Genomic DNA, 20,796 nt, shown 5'->3' with positions numbered 1-20,796 from the left:
AGAGTCCATGTAAAGAATTTTCTGTCGTTTCAAAAATATTTCATGCAAAATTGAAAGGACGTATAATCAAATATCTCTAAGAACGCGACTCAAAATTTCGACTCCATTCATCTTTCAATTTTTTTCACACGTTCTTTAATTATATGATTCAAATATATAAATCGTTGGTCCCATTATAAAAAAGTCTCAATGGAAATGAAAGGAAGCTTTTGGAGACTCTTTGCATTGTTACGTATAAATAGGCGTGTAGTGTTAGTGTTGTTTAGTTATGTTAGGACAGAACAAGAAGAAGCAAGTCAAATATCATCATATCTTTTATTAAGGAATGACAAAATGTCAATATATTTGCAAGTTTTCATCATATCTTAGTTGGCTCCACTTTCCCATGCCCCTCTCTGCATATTTGCAAGTTCCTAGTTTAGCCAGAAGCAGAGGAAGGACTAAATAATGCATTAAGACTCGATTTGGTTCTTTTAATGCCTACCCTTCTGTCTATCAACTAAAAAATATCATTACTATGCAGTGTAACTAAACTAACTATATGCATACAAGTCTTATTTCTTCAAAAATGAACAGAGCTGGATCAAGTGACTGACCTTTGAAAGCGTCCAGTTGCCTGAGAAATAACTTTTTGGTACTTTCTCATGCCAGGAGCTCACAACCTGAATAGGGTGGCCCTCGATTTCACCAACATCTAGGTACCATGGATCTGCAAAACGAAGGAACAAAGGAAGAATATAGGTATCTATTGTCAACGGAGAGGTGCCACAAATCTGGCTCTTCACATAATAAACATTCAGGGTGAGACAAGTAAAAAAAAAAAGACAAACAAAAACCTTTTGTAGCTTGGTATAGGTAGAACGTGGATTCTGCTAATTCAGGACGTAGTGGATAGTACTTCATTGTCGGATGTATCATTTGATGATCTAGTAGATACCTGAACAAATTTTTGTTCAGCGTCCTTTAGTCCAAACAGAAAACTTTAAAATGACAGAGAACTCAAGATCCAAGTAGGAAGCCAACTAAGGAAAGACAATTAAAAACATACCTCTCAGGCAATACACCAAACTTCTCCCATACATGGAAAAACTCGCGGTGCGTTGAATTTGCAGCTGCAATATCTCCAGCGAGAACCTAGTAGCAAAAACTTAAGCATGAGAATCAGCAGATCCCCTTTTCAACTGTTTTTGTATGAAATTTAAAGAATCCATTCATTCATTATACCTGTAGACCGGGCCAAAACGCCTGAAGACTTGTGAGCTGCCAATAAGTTGGTTTCCCACTCCACATATTAGCTTCATGGTACCTAAACCAGATAAATAAACTCATTACTACATCGAGCAATTTTCAGTTTGAGCATTATAGAAGTCGTAGTGTCATATAAAAGAGAGTGTGGAAGTACATTTTTCCAGGCTAGTATATTATTACCAAAGCCCCTGTATGAAGTACTTTTGAGATGCCAGAACTAAACATTTGCCAGTAGTCTTCTTTTCCAAAAAGAATATAAGCCTTCAAGAGGTATTCATAGAAAGAGTCAACCCCTTTAGAAGACCAGAAATAAAATTACACATTAGAGATTGAAGAGCCAAGGCACAAATTCATTCCGCACATAAAAGTAAAATGATTTTGCAGCCATCTCTTAGGGAAAAAGACAAAGAATTGCTACTAGATTCCCTCTGAAAATGAACAACATACCAGCTCCAATGCTGGAGGAGTACTCCAGCCATTCCCCAGTTACCACTATAGAAAGGAAGGCTTGATTCTATTATTGAGATTGTTTACAATATATATAGTATTTACATCAGAGGGAATTAGGTATTCCAGAATTACTACACTATCCTTTCCTTATATACTCTACATGCCCCCTCAAGACGGAGGGAGTTGACGAACTCCAATCTTGCGTGATAGATGTGTGAAGCGGTGACGAGGCAGCGGCTTAGTTAGAGCGTCGGCAAGTTGGTCATGTGTGGAGACGTGGGACACACGGAGAGCTCCCGTTTTGACATTATCCCTAATGAAATGATAGTCCAATGCTAGATGTTTCATCCTTGAGTGAAAAACAGAATTGGCACAAAGATATGTAGCACCGAGATTATCACAGTAGATGACCGGCGTAATATGGAGCTTGACTCCAAGTTCCTTGAGCAGGGAACAGACCCATAAGACTTCGTACGCAGTGTTTGCAACAGCACGATACTCGGCTTCAGTCGAGGATCGAGCTACCCCCTTTTGTTTCTTGGATGACCACGCAATTGGGGAGGAGCCAAGGTAAAGGATATAGGCGTTTGTGGAGATAAAATCATCTCGATCTCCCGCCCAGTCAGCATCGGAGAAGGCGTGCAGAACTAAAGGCGAGTTGGACTGAAGAAAGATACCATGAGAGGAGGTACCAGCAAGATATCGAAGAACCCTCTTTGCTGCTTGCCAATGTAGATCAGTTGGCTTATGCATAAATTGAGATAGCTTAATCACGGCATACGCTATGTCTGGCCGTGTAAAGGCTAAGTATTGGAGACTGCCAATCACTTTCCGGTACTCAAATGGATCCGTGAGACAAGTGCCGGAGTGAAGGGAAAGCTTGGGATTGCTTGCCATGGGGGTAATGACCGGTTTAGATTCAGACATCTTCGTCTTGCACAACAAGTCAATAATATACTTACGCTGCATCAGATGGAGACCATTGGAAGTTCGTGTCGCCTCAATACCAAGAAAATAAGCCAAGTTTGTGGGATCTTTCAACGAGAAGCGGTTTGAGAGAGTTTGATGAAGTCACCTACCCATTCAGAGTTACTGCCAGTGATGATAATATCATCCACATAAACAAGACAATACAGAACATGGGAACCTTGATTGTAAATAAACACCGATGTATCCGCAAGTGAGTTCAAGAACCCCAAAGAACATAGAAACTTTTTCAACTCTTCATACCAGGCACGTGGAGCCTGTTTCAGCCCATAGAGAGCCTTGTTAAACCGGCAGACATGATGAGGGCGATCAGGGTCGACAAATCCAGGAGGTTGAGTTACATAAACTTCATCAGTTAGAGTCCTTTGTAGAAAAGCATTATTAACATCTGTTGGGACTAGAAACAACAATTAGAAGAACAGGTTCGTGAAATAAGATATGGGCAGACTTTCGGTACAAATCGACTTAAAGCTATAAAGAACAACGAAATGGACTTTTGTATTGACTTTTTCTATTGAATTGCTCTGAGCTTGAATACATGTATCTTAATCGTTTACATCGATCCCTTATTTAAACCAAACTTTTGGGCGAGATCTTCCTCGAACGTCCGCCTACAATCTCGCCCCCGAATCTCGGCTCCACCATCCCGACTTCTCCTCCGACTTGACTTCGTCCTCTGATTCGGGCTCCTCTTCGTGGGCCTTCACCAGGCCCATTCACCTAGTTCTCTCCTTCGTTTTAGTGGGCCTATCAGGTGGGCCTCAGATCGGCGAAACCCAACACCAACAATTGCCCCCCAGCCTTTTAACCTGATTTCGGAGAAGTTGAAAGGCGGATATCCAAAGGATCTTGCGTGTCGCTTTGGTTTCGCGATCCTCCTCGGGGACAGCTCAATGAATCTTGGCTTCCGAGATCTTCGTGATGATTACCCCTCTCTCCTAAAATCCAACGGTGGAGACGAAAGGTTTGAACGGTCCAGATCGACGCCATTATGACTTATAAGACATCAATCACACATCTCGTCATAACCGCGCGCTCATCCACTACTTCAAGGTATTTTCTCTCTTCTTTCCTCTTCCGCTTAATCGCTTCCGAGATTTAATTTCTAGATTCACTAGCTCTGTTATTTCACGTTTCCTGCTTAGACTAGTCGATTTCGTAGCAGTTTTTTTTTTTCTTTTTCTTTAAAAAGAATTCTTACTATGGCCCCGCTTGAACTCTGGGGAAATCATATCCCGCCAATCACGTCGGCCAAACACCTTGCCGATCTCCGCCAAAAACACGGAGTACCTCCGAACGTGGAGATGATACTTCGTTCTGGCGACCCTTTTTCCCCAGAGATCATTCCGCCGGGTTCCTGCTGTGCGTACACCACGTACTTCGAGAGGTGTGGGCTCATCTTCCCCATCCCGAGTATCGTCTTTCGAATCCTCCAACGCCTCCGAATGGCCTTTCCCCAGATGTGCCTGAACTTTGTTCGACACGTCATGGGGGCGTATGTCAGAGGCCGCGAACTCGGGCTCGAACTCGGGGTAGACGATATCCTCCGATTATACCTCATCAAACACAATTCCGGGTTTCCAGGAAATTCTACACTTGTCGTCGCCGCGGCCCAGAGATAATTCAGGCGCTTCCGGGGAAGGACGACCGGTGGAGGGAAAAGTATTTCTACTTCCGGATCACTCCCGCGTTGGTGGGAGATTACAACTTCGCTCGCCTCCCAACCCAATGGGCCGCCTGCGTTGGTCAGAGTGACCCCTTAGTTTCTAGTCGTCGTTCATCGCTCCCATGACTGCGGTATCTTAGTTACCGTACTAACGACTTTGCTGTTTTCCTTTTGTCGCATGGCAGATTCGGAAGAACCTCCGAGAACATCGGCATTCCAAGAATTGACTGAAAGGTTGCGAGCAGGTGAGGTGAGGTGGAGCTCATTCACGCGATCTCGTATAATAGCAGCCCTCAACGCCCCGCTAATTCGAGACGTTACAGCTCCGACCCCGACGCCCCTTGCACATCAAGCGAGGAGCGGAGAAGCGGATAACTCCCCCGTTCGTAGAGGTAAAAACTCTTCATTCTCCTCTCCTTATTATTATTATTATTTTTTTTTAAGTTATGCACGAAAAGAATAACTCAAACTCTGTTCATCTTTGCACGCCCAGATTTCTTAAGTTCTTCTTCAACTTCCACCCCACCACGCGCTATGGTTAGGAAGCCGTCACTCCGCGAACTCAGGGAGCAATCGCAGCAACCCCGGAGGGTTCGAGGCGGAGATGTTGATGCCGCATTGGCCAATGCTCTTCACACCGTTCAACCCGCACCACCTCGGGTTGTCAGTGAGGAGGTCAACCAAACCCCCGCGATTCCAGCCGGTCCCTCTGGTCGCGAAAGAGGTCATGCTCGTCAGCTCGCAGTCAACCCATGGCGGGCCGTCCCCGATGCCCAAAAGGGCCTGTACTGACAACCCTCGAGCCCCCGAGGTGAGGACCCGTGAGAGCCGGGGGAGTCATCCCGCGGGAGGTAACCCGGAGGCCTCTGCTGGAGATCCGGTTGTCTCCGGAAACGGGTCGTCATCGAGCCATCCGTTCCACTAGAGGTTCGCCCATTCCCGCGATTCCCCGGCGGTGGATGACCACCTTGGAATGGCGACCCTCTTCCGACACTTGAAGGCCGCCAACTCCCAGGTCCCGCTGGTGAAGGACCTTGCTGAAAAAGAGGCGTACATCGAAGCGATGGCGGCTCATGCAAAGGTAAGCCGTGCTCGTTTGCTCGGGTCGCTTGTTGTTATTACTTTTTGTTTGCAAATAAAAGTGTCCTTAACTGACTTTGGTTTTACTTATGTTTGGTTATAGTCCGCGGCTGCTGACAACAAACTGGTGGCGCTTTACGAGCGACGGTTGAGGGACTCCCCGCAAGCAGCGGAACTTGAGAACGCGAAGAGGGTGGTCCATGAGCTCACCACATCTCTCAAAGCCGCGCAAGAGAGGGAGGGAGTCTCTAGTAACAAGGTCGCAAGTCTGGAGGACGAGATCGCGTCCCTGAGGAGTGTTCAAGACAGACTCCTTTCCGTCGAAGCTGACCTCACTTCCGCCAAGGACCCTCATGCAATGGCGGCAAGAGACGGGGACCTCTTGAAGACAGAGAACCGGTGGCTGAAGGAGAAAGCGTCGATCAACAGCATGCAGAGGCCACTCGTCGGGCGGTTCGAGAGGCCAAGGAACGGATGTTTCAAGATTACCGGGCGGTGCTGGATTCCGTGAAGAGCAAATGGGAGCGAAAGAAGGAACAGGCCGCAGTTGAGAGCGACCTCGCGGAGATCGAGTCCAACCTCCTTCTGATCAAGCAGATCGACGAGGGGAGGACGTCGATCGCGGAGGAAGTGCAGGTTCTCGAGACCCAACGGGTGGTCCTCGCGGTCAGATCCACCTCCTTGGCGGTCTCGACTTTTCGGTAGGCAAGTTGGACCTTCCGCAGATTTTGGAGGACTCGGTCGCGCCTATGGAAGTTGATGAGTCCCGCGTGGCCTGGATGAGCATGGGAGTAATGCGAGCGTCGCGAAGGATCCGGAGACCGGAACGGAGGAAGAAGACGTTTGATCTGTAGCGTCTTTATTTTATTTCATGTTTAAGATTTGCTTCGTGCCCGAAAGGGATTTTAAACACTTTTGTTCTGAGTTGCCCGGGGGGGCTTTAACCCAAAACTTCTTTTTTCTTTTTGAATCAATTGCCTGAGGAGGCATTTAAACCCTTTTTATTATCATTTCTCGTTGTCTCTGACATTCGCCTCGGGCTTACTTAACACGTGCAAATTCCGGTATGCACTTGGGGCACACGGGTTTCTTTTAAGGCTGCCATCCGGATGGCGGAGAATGTTTTCAAGATGCTCATTCTGTGAACTCTGAAGAGTTTATTATTAGTTTGTTTTTCGGGCGCAGAGTTCTTAGAGGCTTTCCAAGTTGGGTAGCGAGATCATATCTGTTCCCGCGTAAGGTCGTGAAGCGTGGGCCGTTTGCTAGAGCTGAGTTGACCTTATTTTTGATTAGGTGTTCGAAAAGGTTCGAAGTGACCTAAGCTGGGTAGCAAGGATGTGCGAGATCAGCGTGTGACGTATTAGGGCGTTTTTGCTGTGAATGTGTTTGTTTTTTGGGGTGATTTCGCCTAACTGTGTGATCGGTGAGAGTTACTGAAAGTTGATGTGATGTATTAATAGTGAATCAAATCGTGGTGGAAAATTCGTGTTTTATTAGAACGGACTTGCGGAATGAATCAAGTTGGGAAGGTGGCTGCGCTCGGGATATTGAGCTGCCTACGTACCCCGTAAAGGGATCAAGCCAGATCGTAGTTCGGTTATTATTAATACTTCTTAGAAGTATTTCTTGAGATTCATGACATTCCAAGGGCGGAGCTCGGCTTTACCGTTTCTTTCGTCTACGAGGCGATATACGCCATTGCGAACAACCTCGGTGATGCGGAAGGGTCCTTCCCATTTGGTTCCCATTTTGCCGGCATTCTTCTCTTTTCTATGATCGAACATTCGACGGAGCACTCGATCTCCCACGGCGAAATGCCGAGGTCGGATCTTCGAGTTATAGAAGCGGGCGACTGCGTTCTGGTAAATTTGAGCTCGCACGTAAGCTTGTTCTCTTTTCTCGTTGATGGCGGCGAGGTTGTCTCGTAGTGCTTCGTTATTCTCCTCCTCGTTCTCGGGGGAAACGGCTCGGCGGATACTGCCTATGGTAATTTCTGCCGGTATCACGGCCTCGATCCCGTAAGCCAAGGAGTGGACCTTCGTGGGCCTCTTTCATGATGCTAAGGGTCTCGTTCCCGTGTACGCATCTGAGGTATGGTCCGGAAATACATCGTTTGTACAACTCCTCATCGATGATGCAGAACCTCGCGCTCTGAGCTTTGAGCTTACGCGCTTACCACCGGTCTTGTGGTGCGGTTCCGCTTGTGATATATTCGCGAATTGGGACTCGCCAGTCGATTTCGGGTTCCGTCTCTTGCTCGTCTTCGGCGATAAGATCGTCTAGGAGCTCATCGTCCCGATCGGGTGCTTGGTCGGCTTCTTCTGGGTCGGGACCGGTTCCGGCTTCGACCTGGTTAATGCTTTGAGCCTTAACAGGTATAGAAATACTCGGTTGATCTATTCCTTCGACGGGTATGATTTGTTTTACCAAGGGGTCGGAGGTGGAGGCCAGCGCGGCGAGGGCGTCGGCGGCCGAGTTCTCTCCCCGAGGGATTTTGGTGAGTTCAAATGTCGAGAACTGAGCGGCCATTGACCGAACGATTTCAAGATAAGCGCCCATCCGTTCACAATTCGTGTCGTAGTTCCCATGGAACTGTCCGGTTACGACCTGCGAGTCGCTGTATGCAGCGAGCTCTTTGACTCCCACACCTAAAGCCAGCCGGAGTCCGGCTATTAGGGCCTCGTACTCAGCCTCGTTGTTCGAGGCTGCAAACCCGAGTCGGAAGGACTGTTCCATTATTTTGTTAGTCGGGGATACGAGTCGGATTCCGATCCCGCACCCCTGCCTGGATGACGATCTGTCCGCGTATAGCGACCATCTCTCGGAGACGTTTTCGGTATTTTCGTTGGTCGCGGCGAGCTCGATGACAAAATCGGCAAGGACTTGCGCCTTAGCACAGGTGCGTGGTCGGTATTCGATATCGTACTCACTGAGTTCTATGGCCCATTTGGCTAGTCTACCGGACTGGCTGGGACTATGAAGGATGGTGCGAATGGGTTGGGACGTCATTACCACGATCGTATGTGACTGGAAATAAGGGCGCAGTTTGCAAGCCGATATTACGACTGCTAATCGTTTACATCGATCCCTTATTTAAACCAAACTTATGGGCGAGATCTTCCTCGAACGTCCGCCTACAATCTCGCCCCCGAATCTCGGCTCCACCATCCCGACTTCTCCTCTGACTTGACTTCGTCCTCTGATTCGGGCTCCTCTTCGTGGGCCTTCACCAGGCCCATTCACCTGGTTCTCTCCTTCGTTTTAGTGGGCCTATCAGGTGGGCCTCAGATCGGCGAAACCCAACACCAACAACATCCAACTGTTTAATCAACCAAGAGCGAGAGACAACAAGTTGAAGTACAAGGCGAATAGTGAGAGACTTCATCACCGGACTAAATGTCGCTGAGTAATCAACTCCGTACTGCTGATTGAATCCACGAGCCACCAACCGTGCCTTATACCTGTCAAGCATACCATTGGGCAAATATTTGATTGTCCAATGGTATGCTTGACAAGTGACGGCGGTTGTGGAACAATGGGAATTGTGGAGACACGGTTTGGGACGGAGAAAGATGTGGGATCGGGTGCAGTTGGTGTGGGGAGAATATGAGAGAAGGGAAATGTGTTTTCGATGAACTGGACATGCCGAGAGATATAAATCCGCCCTGATTGACGATCGAGACAAAGGTAAGCACTCTGCGTCAAGGAATAGGCAAGAAACACACTCCTGAGATCGCGGCTCCAACTTGTGATTGGCATACGGTCTAAGCCAAGGAAAACACGAACACCCAAAAATTCTGAGTTTGAGATAGTTGGGAGCTTGTTGAAACAACTTGAAGTATGGCGACACATATTGAAGAACCGAACTCGGGAGACGATTGATAAGGTACACTACAGTGGAAAAATCATACGTCCAATATGATGTCGGAATCGAACCCTGATGAAGCAACGTGAGCCCCATCTCAACTATATGCCGATGTTTTCGTTCGGCCAAGCCATTGTGTTCCAGCGTATGAGGAGGTGTCGTTAAATGTGATATGCCATGGCTCGCAAGAAACGGACGAAGGGCAATGAACTCACCACCGTTGTCTGTGTATAACGTCTGGAGCTTTGTTTGAAATCGATTCTCCACAAGTGCCTTGAAAGCGATGAACATTTCCTTGACTTGAGATTTTTGACGTAAAGGATAAAACCAGGTATAGCGGGTATGGTGATCCACAAGAATCAGATAGTATTTGAAATTATCAACTGAAATTATGGGAGAGGTCCGAACATCTGAGTAGACATATTCAAGGGGAGAGTGAGAAGTAATAGTGTTTGATGAAAAAGGAAGTTTATGACTCTTATTAGTCAGAAAATGTGAACAAGGAACAAGTGTTTGAGAAGAATTTGAAACAGGAATCGAAAACTTTGAAATAATAGACTGTAAAATCGGTGCAGCTGGATGTCCAAGACGTGAATGCCAGGAGGAAAGAGATGTTTTTGGGGTGGTAGAGGCGAAGAGGGAAATGGTATTGTTGGACAACAGCGGCCACTCGTACAATCCGTTTTTAGTTCTCCCTTGGAGTAACCGGGCCCCCGTTCTGAGATCCTTCACCTGAAAGTGGGCAGGAAACAATTCCACAGACACCTAGTTAGTATTGCATAATTGGTAAACTAAGATGAGATTTTTATGAAGATTGGGAATATAAAGAATATTATTCAAAGCAAGCGGTCTAGATAGGGTAGGAAAAGTTGATGAACCAGTGTGAGAGATTGGAATGGTGGAGCCATCTGCAATAGTAACCTCCTCACCACCTGTGTAGGGTTGATGAAGAGCCAGGTTACTCAAGTCAGTGGTGAGATGATGCGTCGCACCACTATCAAGAACCCAGTTGTTCGGATTGTAGGACATGGAGGCCAAATTAGCACGAGGCTGCCATGGACCAGCGTCAGGTGAGTATGGACTCGGGGAGAAGGACAGACCAGACCGCTGAAGTTGAGAACAACGCCTCGCACTATGACCAAAAATTCCACAAATTTGACACTTGCCTTGATACCCACGGGATTGGTTGGAGTGAGATTGTTGATGGTGGGACGAGTGACGATTACCACGGTAAGAACCTCGCTGATTGCCACGAAAGGGAGCAGAGTTGGGATGGCGAGAATTGTTTTGGTGTTGTTGAGAAGGACGGTACGTAACCACATTCGCAGAGATGGGAGCAATAGAGGATGACGACGCCAGAGTCTGAAGTTTGACTTCAAAGTTCAGAAGCTTTTCATGAACTTCCGTGATGGAGGGGGTCGTGTCACGGGCTTGAATCTGATCAACAGCTTGTCGGTATTCTTCCGGCAGACCATCCACAATGAAGTCGATCTGATCCTCATGATCAAAAGGTTTTCCAAGAAGCGAGAGCTGATCAAACCGAGTCACAAACCCTTGAACATAATCATCAATCAACTTAGTTCCCTTCTTCCAGTGTTTCACCTGAGTTCGCAACTGTTGGACGTGACCACGACCCGGATTTGCATACGTGTCAGAGAGTTTGGCCCAGATCTGAGCCGAGATTGATGCTGCGGAGAGTATCGGTTGCACCGAAACAGAGATAGCGCCAAGAATAGCACTGTAAATAAGTTGATCTTGTCTTTGCCAGATCAAGTAGTCAGGATTAGGAGTAGACACACCATCGACCATCTTCGTGAGAGGCGGAGCCTGTGTGGATCCATCGAGATATCCCGCAAGAGCATAACCGTTGAGCAGAGCATACACTTGTCTGCTCCACATGAGGAAATTCGACGCCGTGAGCTTAGTGACATTAGACATGTTAACACTCAGGAGAGTGGAGTTGTTAGGAACAACAGCAACAGTCTCAGAAGCCATTACAAAGAAGAGAGGAGAAGAAGAAAACTTGAACGAGAAGAAAGATGAGAGAGCGGCGTGTAAAAAAAAAGAAAATATATATTTAGGTTTAGGTATCGCTTATAGCTCTGATACCATATAGAAATGAAGGCTTGATTCTATTATTGAGATTGTTTACAATATATATAGTATGTACATCAGAGGGAATTAGGTATTCAAGAATTACTACACTATCCTTTCCTTATATACTCTACAACCACATCCAGAGTCGTCCCAAGCAGATCTAATGAACTTCGCATCCTCCACAGCTGACGAAGCGCACGTAATGCAGCTGATTCAAACCTAGGGTCACCAGTGAGCCGTGACAGTGCTCCCATTTCAAGAATGAGAGAACCTGACGTGTAAAATGTATATTCCTTTCTGCTCCAGTCTTCAGCATCTGTTACAATCATGACCAAAATGGCCTTGGCTATTATGCTGATATGAAACAAAACACTAGATATAACCCTTCTTTCATTTTTATTCTGTGGCCATTGTTTTGAGATCCTCTTTTCATGTTTTTTCTGCAAGGACCAACACTGCAAACTTGGTAAATCAATGACTGATTTTGCAGGTGGTATGCTAACTTGGTACATGCTCTTTGGTCCGGAAAGGAAGATAGCAAATATGAGTCATAGAAGCATATGGGCTTAAATACCATATAGTTGCTACTTGCTAGAATCTGCATCAAGAGACGTTTTCTTTTTGCACGATCTATGGTGAACTAAAATCACATAATTTTCTATGTCAATAAGTATAGGTGATAGGTCTTAGAATCTCTATATTAATAAAAGAGAAGTAAAAAAAGAATTTGGGTCGATTCAAAATTTGAAAATTACCCGAAATTAACCAAATTTGGATTCAGGTAGAAATATATGTTTCCTTCATAATGGGTTATCGGGTTAGAATCTGAAAATGTATTTAAATTAAACATTTTTTTTTAAAACCATATTAATTAGTTTCCTATTATTTAGGAAACCCACATATATATAGATATGTATATATTTTTTTTAAATAAAATCATATTTTTTATTTAGAAAATAGCATATTTCTTATATGACTAAAGTTATTAATAACTAATTAAGAAAAATGTAAATTTTACTACGAAATATTTTAATTAAAATCTTTAATTTTTTTATAAGAGAATAATTTAAAAAACAAATTTTAAGAAGTTACAAAAATAATATTAAGTTTGTTATATAATCATCTCTGTAATTCTAATAAAGTACATAATAATGATAAAAACTAGGTTTATCAAAAAAATACTTTGTTAATACTAAAGTTTTTTGGTGTTTGTGATATTTTTTGAAGAAAAATATTAAAGTGTGGTATTTTTAGGAAAAACTAATGATGTAATATTTTGAGGAATTCATCGTTATAATATTTGATTCAAAACAACAAAAAATAAATATTATTTCAAGAAAATACAAAAAAAAAAAATCTAAAAGGCATAGAGCGGATGCCAACATAGTGACTATTAGTGTATAGAAGTACCATTGTACTAAAACTACACAAGTCTGAAGGCATATATATTACAAATTGTAAACTAGATACAATTCTAAAAGAAAATGTTATTTTTTTCCTATAATTTAGGCATACTTTATTGGTATGATGTATTTCATGGAAGATTTTTTACAAACAATTTAACCTTTTTTCTCTCAAAAATGTTACAAATACTATAAATTTTTAATTATAATTTTTTTTCAGTTCATAACCACAACGACGCAGAAACTTTAAATCATTATTGAAATTGACTTTTGCCATATATTGACATAACACAAAGAATAACTTTATTGACAATACTTTATCATATTGCCAAACCTTAAGTTTGCCACAACAATTTTGTGTATCTCATATACGACAGCTATTCCACCACGGCCTCGTTTTATTTGTTTTTTTTTAAATTACATAAATACGGATGCTAATACTATGAAAACCCATAAATTTGTTGAGAACGTGATCTATGATCATCTTTTGGATGATCCGAGAATCCGAGATGTACATGCATGTCTCATTTTTACCTCATAGTTCATTATCATTACAGAGATTTTGAATAAAAACCTAAATATTTATTATGTATCTAAAATATTTACAGATCTAATATTTATTGTGTATAACCTCTAAATTGAGGCATAACTTTTTTTATTTATTATTTTTCAACTCAATATTTTTTTATCATTCCACACATCGGATACTCTCCAATACTCATTTCTTTTACTAGTTTTGAATTGAAACAGCTTACTACTAATTTGAAACAAAATCTTGGTAAAAGAAAATACCAACGAAAAAATATTCAGAAAAACAAAAAAAAAACAGTCAATAATATTTACAACCAAACCAACCCAACCGAACCAAATAAAAAATCAAACAATGTTAACCAAATGAACCAACATCAAACCAAAATCGCATGATTCAAAACGGTTTGACTTTTGTTTTGTTTCGGTTACAAATGGTGACAAACAAAAGCAAAAGCTAAAAGAAAGAGGAATCAGAATCAGAATCCAAGCATCCGATTCCGATCGACAAAAACAAAAAATAGGGTTTTGAATTAACGCCCAAATCAAATCTGTGGGCGAGGAAAAGGCGAAGAAAAATGGAAGGATGGGATCCGAACACGAAGTCGACGCTAACGCGAATTCCGCTTCTGACGACAAAGGCGGGTCCAAGAGACGGCGCGGCATGGACACAGAGGCTCAAAGAGGAGTACAAGTCTTTGATTGCGTATACCCAAATGAACAAGTCCAACGACAATGACTGGTTCCGTATCTCTGCCTCCAATCCTGAAGGAACTCGTTGGACTGGCAAGTGTTGGTATGTTCACAACCTTCTCAAGTACGAATTCGATCTCCAGTTCGATATTCCTATCACCTACCCTGCCACTGCTCCTGAGCTTGAGCTGCCTGAAATTGACGGCAAGACCCAGAAGGTAAAAGGGCTTTCTTGTTTCGATTTGATGTGGTTTCTTGTCAATTGGGGTTGTCTTTGATGGTTTTTTGTTTTGTCTATAGATGTATCGAGGTGGGAAGATATGCTTGACTGTGCATTTCAAGCCGCTCTGGGCTAAGAACTGGTAAATTTATATGCTTTCTGGTTGTATAGACACTGTAAGATAAGCATGCAGCAGTGTTTTAGATCGGTTTTAGAGGAATCATGAAAGAATCACAGTCCTTAAGATGTTTATTGGATTAGTTTGTAGAGCAGCAAACTCGAGTACAACTGTCTGTGCTAGGCCTAAATGAAAAATGGACATCTCATTCGACTTACATTCTATATGTTTCCGTGTTACGATTCCCTTGTTAAACACATTATGCATTCCATTTCTATCGCCACTACGAGCACCTAACTCGTTTTCTTGGCAATGATGAATGACTTTTGTTTATGCAGTCCTAGGTTTGGTATAGCGCATGCACTTTGTTTGGGACTTGCTCCATGGCTTGCTGCAGAGATTCCAATTCTTGTGGACTCCGGCATGATTAAGCACAAAGATGACGCAGCCACATCTGCGGAATCATAATCTATGTAACCTGTCTTTCAATTTCAGAATTGTTGAGGTGTTTGTTTATTCAGTTATAGCTGAACTCAGAAATGACTGAGGTGGATACTTCTGCCCTATAAAAACACTTACATGAAAACCGAATAAAGATTCAAAGCTGTTGCAATGTTTTTATTATAAACACTTGCACCACAATTGAGAGTATATGATGTTCCTACTTGGCAACTGGTATGCTAACTTGATACAGGCTCTTTGATCCGGAAAAAAAGTTAGCAAATATGAGTCATAGAAGCATATGGGCTTAAGAGACCATATTGTGCTACTTGCTTAAAATCTGCCTCTGAAAATGAACAGCATACGAGCTCCAATTCTGGAGGAGTACCCCAGCCATTCCCCAGTTACGACATCCATTGTAGTCCCAAGCAGATCTAACGAACTTCGCATCTTCCATAGCTGGCGTAGTGCAGCTGAGTGAAATCTAGGGTCACCAGTGAGCCGTGACAATGCGACATACCTAATATCCACTATCTTGCTGTGGAAGTTTCAAATTGGGCTATGGTATATATATCCGCAATTTAACGCTTTCTTTCTCAAACCTAATAGACGTACGAGAGAGTATCCGTCCTGAATCCCTGATAATGGAGAGATGTACGCTGAAACGACAGTTGAGTTATCCGGATCTTGAGTCTGCAGAGGCCCTCCGTTCGAGTTTGATTCTGCAGCCAAAAGGCGGATCTCCGTTGCTGATGCTGTCTCAAGAAAAGGATGGTTGTCGTGTGTACAACCCAGGCGATGATACGGTTTACGAGACGAAGAGTGACCTTTCAGGGTATCGATTCGTGGCAAGCTCCGGTAAGTGGTTTCTGGTGATAGATTCTCGAATGAAACTGTATATTATAGATGTGTTTGGCGAGGAGGAGAGGATCGATCTTCCAGGACTAGAAACATTCAAGGGTAGCCATTTTAAGATTGAGCGAGTAGGAGAAGATAAAATCAGACATGTAGCATTCCGTACTTTATCTCGAACGGATCCTTCTACTGCCGAAGATGTGAGAGGTCGTTTGTGGGTCGAGGACAAGAAAGGAGGAGACTTCGTTGTCTTGTGGCTTTTCGAAAGGAGCAATTACATAGCGTTTTGCAAGAAAGGGGATGATCATTACCGCGAGATTTCAACACGGGACGGTGTTCTCGGGGAGTTACGAGGTGTAAACGATATGCTCCTTAAAGGTTACGATCTTTACATCTTTGCCACCCGTGGTTTCGTTCGACACTTGGATTTGTCTCCACGGCACGATGGTTTCATTGATGTGTCCGAGAAGCATAGTTTTCCAAGGTGGCTGCCACCTCTGAGTAGGGATGAAATGGAAAGAATCAACAAATATAAGATCATCTCATGTATCGAAAGCATTGCTGTTGTTACAAGCTCTGGTCAGGTTTTGATTGTCGTTACTTACGAGTTAACTTCAAAGGATAGGGTGTTCCACCTCTACAAGAGGGATCCTCAAGTTCTTTACCCGACTACCTATGACACCATGTTTGTTGAGGTACATTCTCTAGGTGATGAGGCCCTCTTTTTGGATTTGGGTATCACCGTGCCTGCTGATCATACCCTTGGTATTGAGCCTAACTCCATCTATTTCACCCGCGGTGATCGTATCCGTCACCGCCAAACTTCATCCCTCGACATCTGTGTGTTCAGTCTTACCACAAAGACCGTCAAACGCTACCCCTGTCTCGATGCCTCAAACATCAAGGATGCTCAGTGGTTTCTTCCCTCTTGATTCTTACGTTCCTCATGGTTTCCTCCCTCGGCCTTGCTCTCTTTCTTTCTGCTGCAAACTCTGGTGTTGTTGACACACATTTCCAGACTCTACTTTGTTATCATCTTTTGCTTTTGATGTATAATCTATGACATATTGCGGTGGTGTTTAAATCTCTTTGACTTTATGTTCCAAATTTCACAACCATCACTTCAGGTCAACATCTGCATCAAGAGATTGTTTTCGTTTTGCACGACCTGTGGTGAATTAAAGTGATTGCAAGCTTTTATGTTGTTAACTTGTAAAGGTCCTAAAAGTTACCAATTCATAAAGCTATACTTGAAGAAAAACATTAATATTCCTTTCATTGAGGTTAATCCTCCCGTAGTATATATATATATATCCATGTCAAGACTGATGACTCAAAGAAAAGATACAACAGCCTCATGCAACAACTATTCATTTTACTGTCAACCAAACCAACTCTTCTCTTTCCTTTCCTTTCCTAAACCTCTAAAACGCCCTGTTTTGTGTCAAAAGTTATAAGGGATTCCATAAGCCGCAGTATCCAACTCCGCTGCAGGATCTTTGTCTACAAGTAGTGGCATCAACTCCTCACTCTTTGTTGCTCCGACACCTATGATTGATTTTCTCGTCAGGGACATGGCAAGCACTCTCTCTGTGTTGCTCAGGACGTCTAGAGTTGAGAGCTATCGATGGACATACTTGCAGTGACAATGCGCTAGCTCCACTTTCCCATGCCCCTCTCTGCAAATTCGCAAGTTCCTAGTTTAGCAGAAGCAGAGAAAGGACTAATAATGCATTTAGACTCGATTTTGGTTCTTTTAATGGCTGCCCTTCTGTCTATCAACTAAAAAATAACATTACTATGCAGTGTAACTAAACTAACTATGCATACAAGTCTTATTTCTTCAAAAATGAACAGAGCTGGAACAAGTGACAGACCTTTGAAAGCGTCCAGTTGCCTGAATAACTTTTTGGTAGTTTCTCATGCCAGGAGCTCACAACCTGAATAGGGTGGCCCTCGGTTGTAAATATATAATTCCTTTTGGCCACAAATGAATCATCGAAGAGGAGATATAAGTACTTGCACCTGCGAATGTGAGATACCAACCAATGTGATGTTCTGACATTGTATAGGTAAGAAAAGAATAACGTGTAAGAAAGTGAACGTTAATATCACGTTTCAGCAAGAAAGAAACTGTGCTGATGATCTTCCAATTGCATGGTCGTCACATCTCTAACACTTGCAAATCCCCCTGGGACCTTTGTGTACAAATTAAGAGATTTCACCATTGCTTCCCCAACATCTAGGTACCACGGATCTGCAAAAAGAAGAAACAAGTGATATCTATTGTCAATGGAGAGGTGCCTTGAATCTGGTACTTCAGATAATAAACATTCAGGGTGAGAAAATTAAAAAGACAAACAAAAACCTTTTGTAGCTTGGTATAGGTAGAACGTGGATTCTGCTAATTCAGGACGTAGTGGATAGTACTTCATGGTCGGATGTATCATTTGATGATCCAGTAGATACCTGAACAAATATATGTTCAGCGTCCTTTAGTCCAAATAGCCAAGTTGAAAATGACAGAGAACTCAAGATCCAAGTAGGACGCCAACAAAGAAAAGAAAACTGAATACATACCTCTCAGGTAATATACCAAACTTCTCCCATACATAGAAAAACTCGCGGTGCGTTGAATTTGCAGCTGCGATATCTCCTGCGAGAACCTACTAGCAAGAACTTAAGCATGAGAATCAGAAGATCCCCTTTTCAACTGTTCTTTCTATGACATTTAAAGAATCCATTCATTCATTACACCTGTAGACCGGGCCAAAACGCCTGAAGACTTGTGAGCTGCCAATAAGTAGGTTTCCCACTCCACATATTAGCTTCATGGTACCTAAATTAGGTAAATAGAACTCATTACTACATCTAGCAATTTTCAGTTTGAGCATAATAGAAGTCTTAGTGCCATAATAGAGAGTGTGGAAGTACATTTTTCCAGGCTAGTATATATCATTACCAAGGCCCATGTCTGAAGTACTTCTGAGATGCCAGATAAGCAGAACTAAACATTTGCCAGTAGTCTTCTTTTCCGAAAAGAATATAAGCCTTCAAGAGGTATTCATAGAAAGAGTCAACCCCTTTAGAAGACCACAATGAAATTAGACATCAGAGATTGAATAACCACATTAACCTAAGGCACAAATTCATTCCGCACATAAAAGTAGAATGATTTTGCAGCCAACTCTTACGAAAAAAAAAGAAAGAATTGCCACTAAAATCTCTCTAAAAATGAACAACATACCAGCTCCAATGCTGGAGGAGTACTCCAGCCATTCCCCAGTTACCACATCCAGCGTCGTCCCAAGCAGATCTAATGAACTTCGCATCCTCCACAGCTGACGAAGCGCACGTAATGCAGCTGATTCAAACCTAGGGTCACCAGTGAGCCGTGACAATGCTCCCATTTCAAGAATGAGAGAACCTGACGTGTAAAATGCATATTAATAAATCTATGAACATATTCGGAAAAACTAGTTTCATCAAAGAAAAATATTTGTGGTTAAGAATGTAAAAGAAACAAGGGAAAACAATATACATACCACATCCTGAAGTGCTTGTTTCAGTTGTCTCATTCTCCATTACTCCATTCTACCAAAAGATATTATTTGGGGTAAAGATTTCATTTTCCAAGAAAACTAGAAGCGAAAGCTCGTTTCAGTACCTTCAAATTAATCCATGCATATGGTAATCCTGTGGGTGTTTCAAACGCTGGTAAAAAGCGTTTTCCAAGGTCTTCGGCTAGTCGAAGAAGCTGATTATTGTAGGACCCCTGAATCAGCCTATTAGTTGGATCAATTGCAAGAAGATGAGCAGAGATAAGTCCTCCAAGAACTCTTATATTGCACTGCAGATCAAAAGCAAAAAGAGCACCAGTTAGAATCATCCGAGTAATGGAACTTGGGGAAACATCAAGAGTCTTGACACTCAACAGAATCTGTACCAAAGCGCAAATATATAAATAAAGCTTCGTATGAAGTGACTGGGTTATTTACCTCAAAAAGGTTGACCCGTGCATCAATATCGAATTTTAGATTATCTGAGAGCCAGCGAACTCCCTTTTCAAATTCTGAACTGTTTCCCAATATAGCAAGGCTGGGACAAAGGAGAATCATGTCATACTGGTGTTAAAAATACTTTTGTTTATGGGATGCATTCAGTCAGATTTGTATAACATACCTGGATAAGGATTCAACAAGTGTTACAGCTGATCCATTATAATCTGTTGGCAGGTGTTCAAGCTGGAAATCAGAAATAAAGTCGTCAAGCTTCTGCTTCAAATCGTTTAATGAAGCTGAATGAGCTAGTAATGTAAGTTACCTTGAGATTTCCAAGCTCACTGAGGGAGTCTGTGAAACTTTTTGTAAGAGGCTTTAGCTCATCATGCTGTCCGAAATCAGTACGCAATGAAACTCAAACAGAGCAGCAGGAGGAATTCATCAACTTATATAACAATAAGTTGAAGTAGTGTGCACTAACCGGAAACGCATAAGTCATGTAGTTGTCATACGCATGATAGAACCTGTTAAACGGGAAAATGAAAATATCATCAATAATACACTATTTGCTTGCTCTTTGTTTTCAGAAAACATGGTTTGTTTGTTACACTTGGAAAGTTAGAAAGGAACCAAATGCAGACTAGTGCGCACCTCAGGACAAATTGACAAATTTATGAAAATATCAAATTTAAAGTTCCACCTAACTCTCTCAAACAGTATAGCTAATTCCTAACGAAGCTGAACAACGAATTTTTAATGAAGAGATTGAAATGAAAGACGCTGCTTACATCTGGCGTACTTTCTCTCGCATAAGTTTCTTCTTGGCCTCGAGATGCTGCTGAGAGGAGGTGTCGACGACGAGGAAGAAAGCGAGAGAAACAAGCAAGCAGAGGAAGAGACGCTTCTTTGGATTGAGGAGAGTACAAGACATCATGATCGATGATGAAGCTGTCTATATAAATAAGAAAGAAACCAATCAAATGAAAAAAAGAGACGAATGAATGAACGATGACTTTTTACGCATTCATCATCTCTCTCTCCTCCGCCACGCTCCGCCGCGTCCGATCTCTCGATTCGATAGCAGTCGTCTGTTCTTGGGGATCTGTTCCCTTCTTACATTTACCCTTTTACCCTTTTCGAGCAG

General features: G+C 42.9%; 3 protein-coding genes across 7 annotated transcripts in view; 2 read left to right on the top strand and 1 right to left on the bottom strand.

The window, feature by feature from the left end:
* The window catches only part of LOC104757081 (F-box protein At5g25290-like), a 24,955-nt gene extending 8,108 nt beyond the window's left edge, over positions 1-16,847 (top strand). Inside the window, exon 2 of one of the 2 annotated variants that reach the window (XM_010479790.2) lies at positions 15,613-16,847. In XM_010479790.2, coding sequence (XP_010478092.1) covers positions 15,613-16,583 — 971 coding nt within the window. In that variant the 3' untranslated portion in view covers positions 16,584-16,847. Of the gene's footprint in view, positions 1-15,425 lie in introns of those variants that run through there. The other variant, XM_010479792.2, reaches the window with a different exon arrangement.
* On the bottom strand, positions 290-20,796 carry LOC104757082 (alpha-mannosidase I MNS5-like). 4 transcript variants are annotated; one of them, XM_019239248.1, is made up of 16 exons: positions 20,441-20,786; positions 20,134-20,176; positions 19,975-20,040; positions 19,834-19,895; positions 19,650-19,749; positions 19,319-19,501; positions 19,197-19,245; positions 18,899-19,078; positions 18,614-18,734; positions 18,409-18,490; positions 18,232-18,317; positions 18,020-18,120; positions 17,767-17,908; positions 17,607-17,676; positions 597-677; positions 290-395 (listed from the first exon to the last, which is right to left on the bottom strand). In XM_019239248.1, exons 1-16 carry the CDS (start codon positions 20,584-20,586, stop codon positions 366-368), a joined length of 1,542 nt encoding a protein of 513 aa, XP_019094793.1. In that variant the 5' UTR covers positions 20,587-20,786; the 3' UTR covers positions 290-365. The 4 variants fall into 4 exon arrangements, with proteins under 4 accessions (XP_019094793.1, XP_019094794.1, XP_019094791.1 ...); XM_019239246.1 differs by lacking the exons at positions 290-395; positions 597-677 and adding an exon at positions 16,902-17,348 and having other exon boundaries at positions 17,529-17,676; XM_019239247.1 differs by lacking the exons at positions 290-395; positions 597-677 and adding an exon at positions 16,902-17,330 and having other exon boundaries at positions 17,529-17,676; positions 20,441-20,765.
* LOC104757080 (ubiquitin-fold modifier-conjugating enzyme 1) lies at positions 13,775-15,006 on the top strand. The gene is made up of 3 exons (XM_010479789.1): positions 13,775-14,235; positions 14,318-14,379; positions 14,694-15,006. Exons 1-3 carry the CDS (start codon positions 13,903-13,905, stop codon positions 14,821-14,823), a joined length of 525 nt encoding a protein of 174 aa, XP_010478091.1. The 5' UTR covers positions 13,775-13,902; the 3' UTR covers positions 14,824-15,006.

Source organism: Camelina sativa, chromosome 17 (assembly GCF_000633955.1).
Source record: "Camelina sativa cultivar DH55 chromosome 17, Cs, whole genome shotgun sequence".
In the NCBI taxonomy this organism is placed as follows: Eukaryota; Viridiplantae; Streptophyta; class Magnoliopsida; order Brassicales; family Brassicaceae; genus Camelina; species Camelina sativa.
The sequence above is the reverse complement of the archived record's forward strand: the minus strand, read 5'-3'. Positions and strand labels throughout refer to the sequence as shown.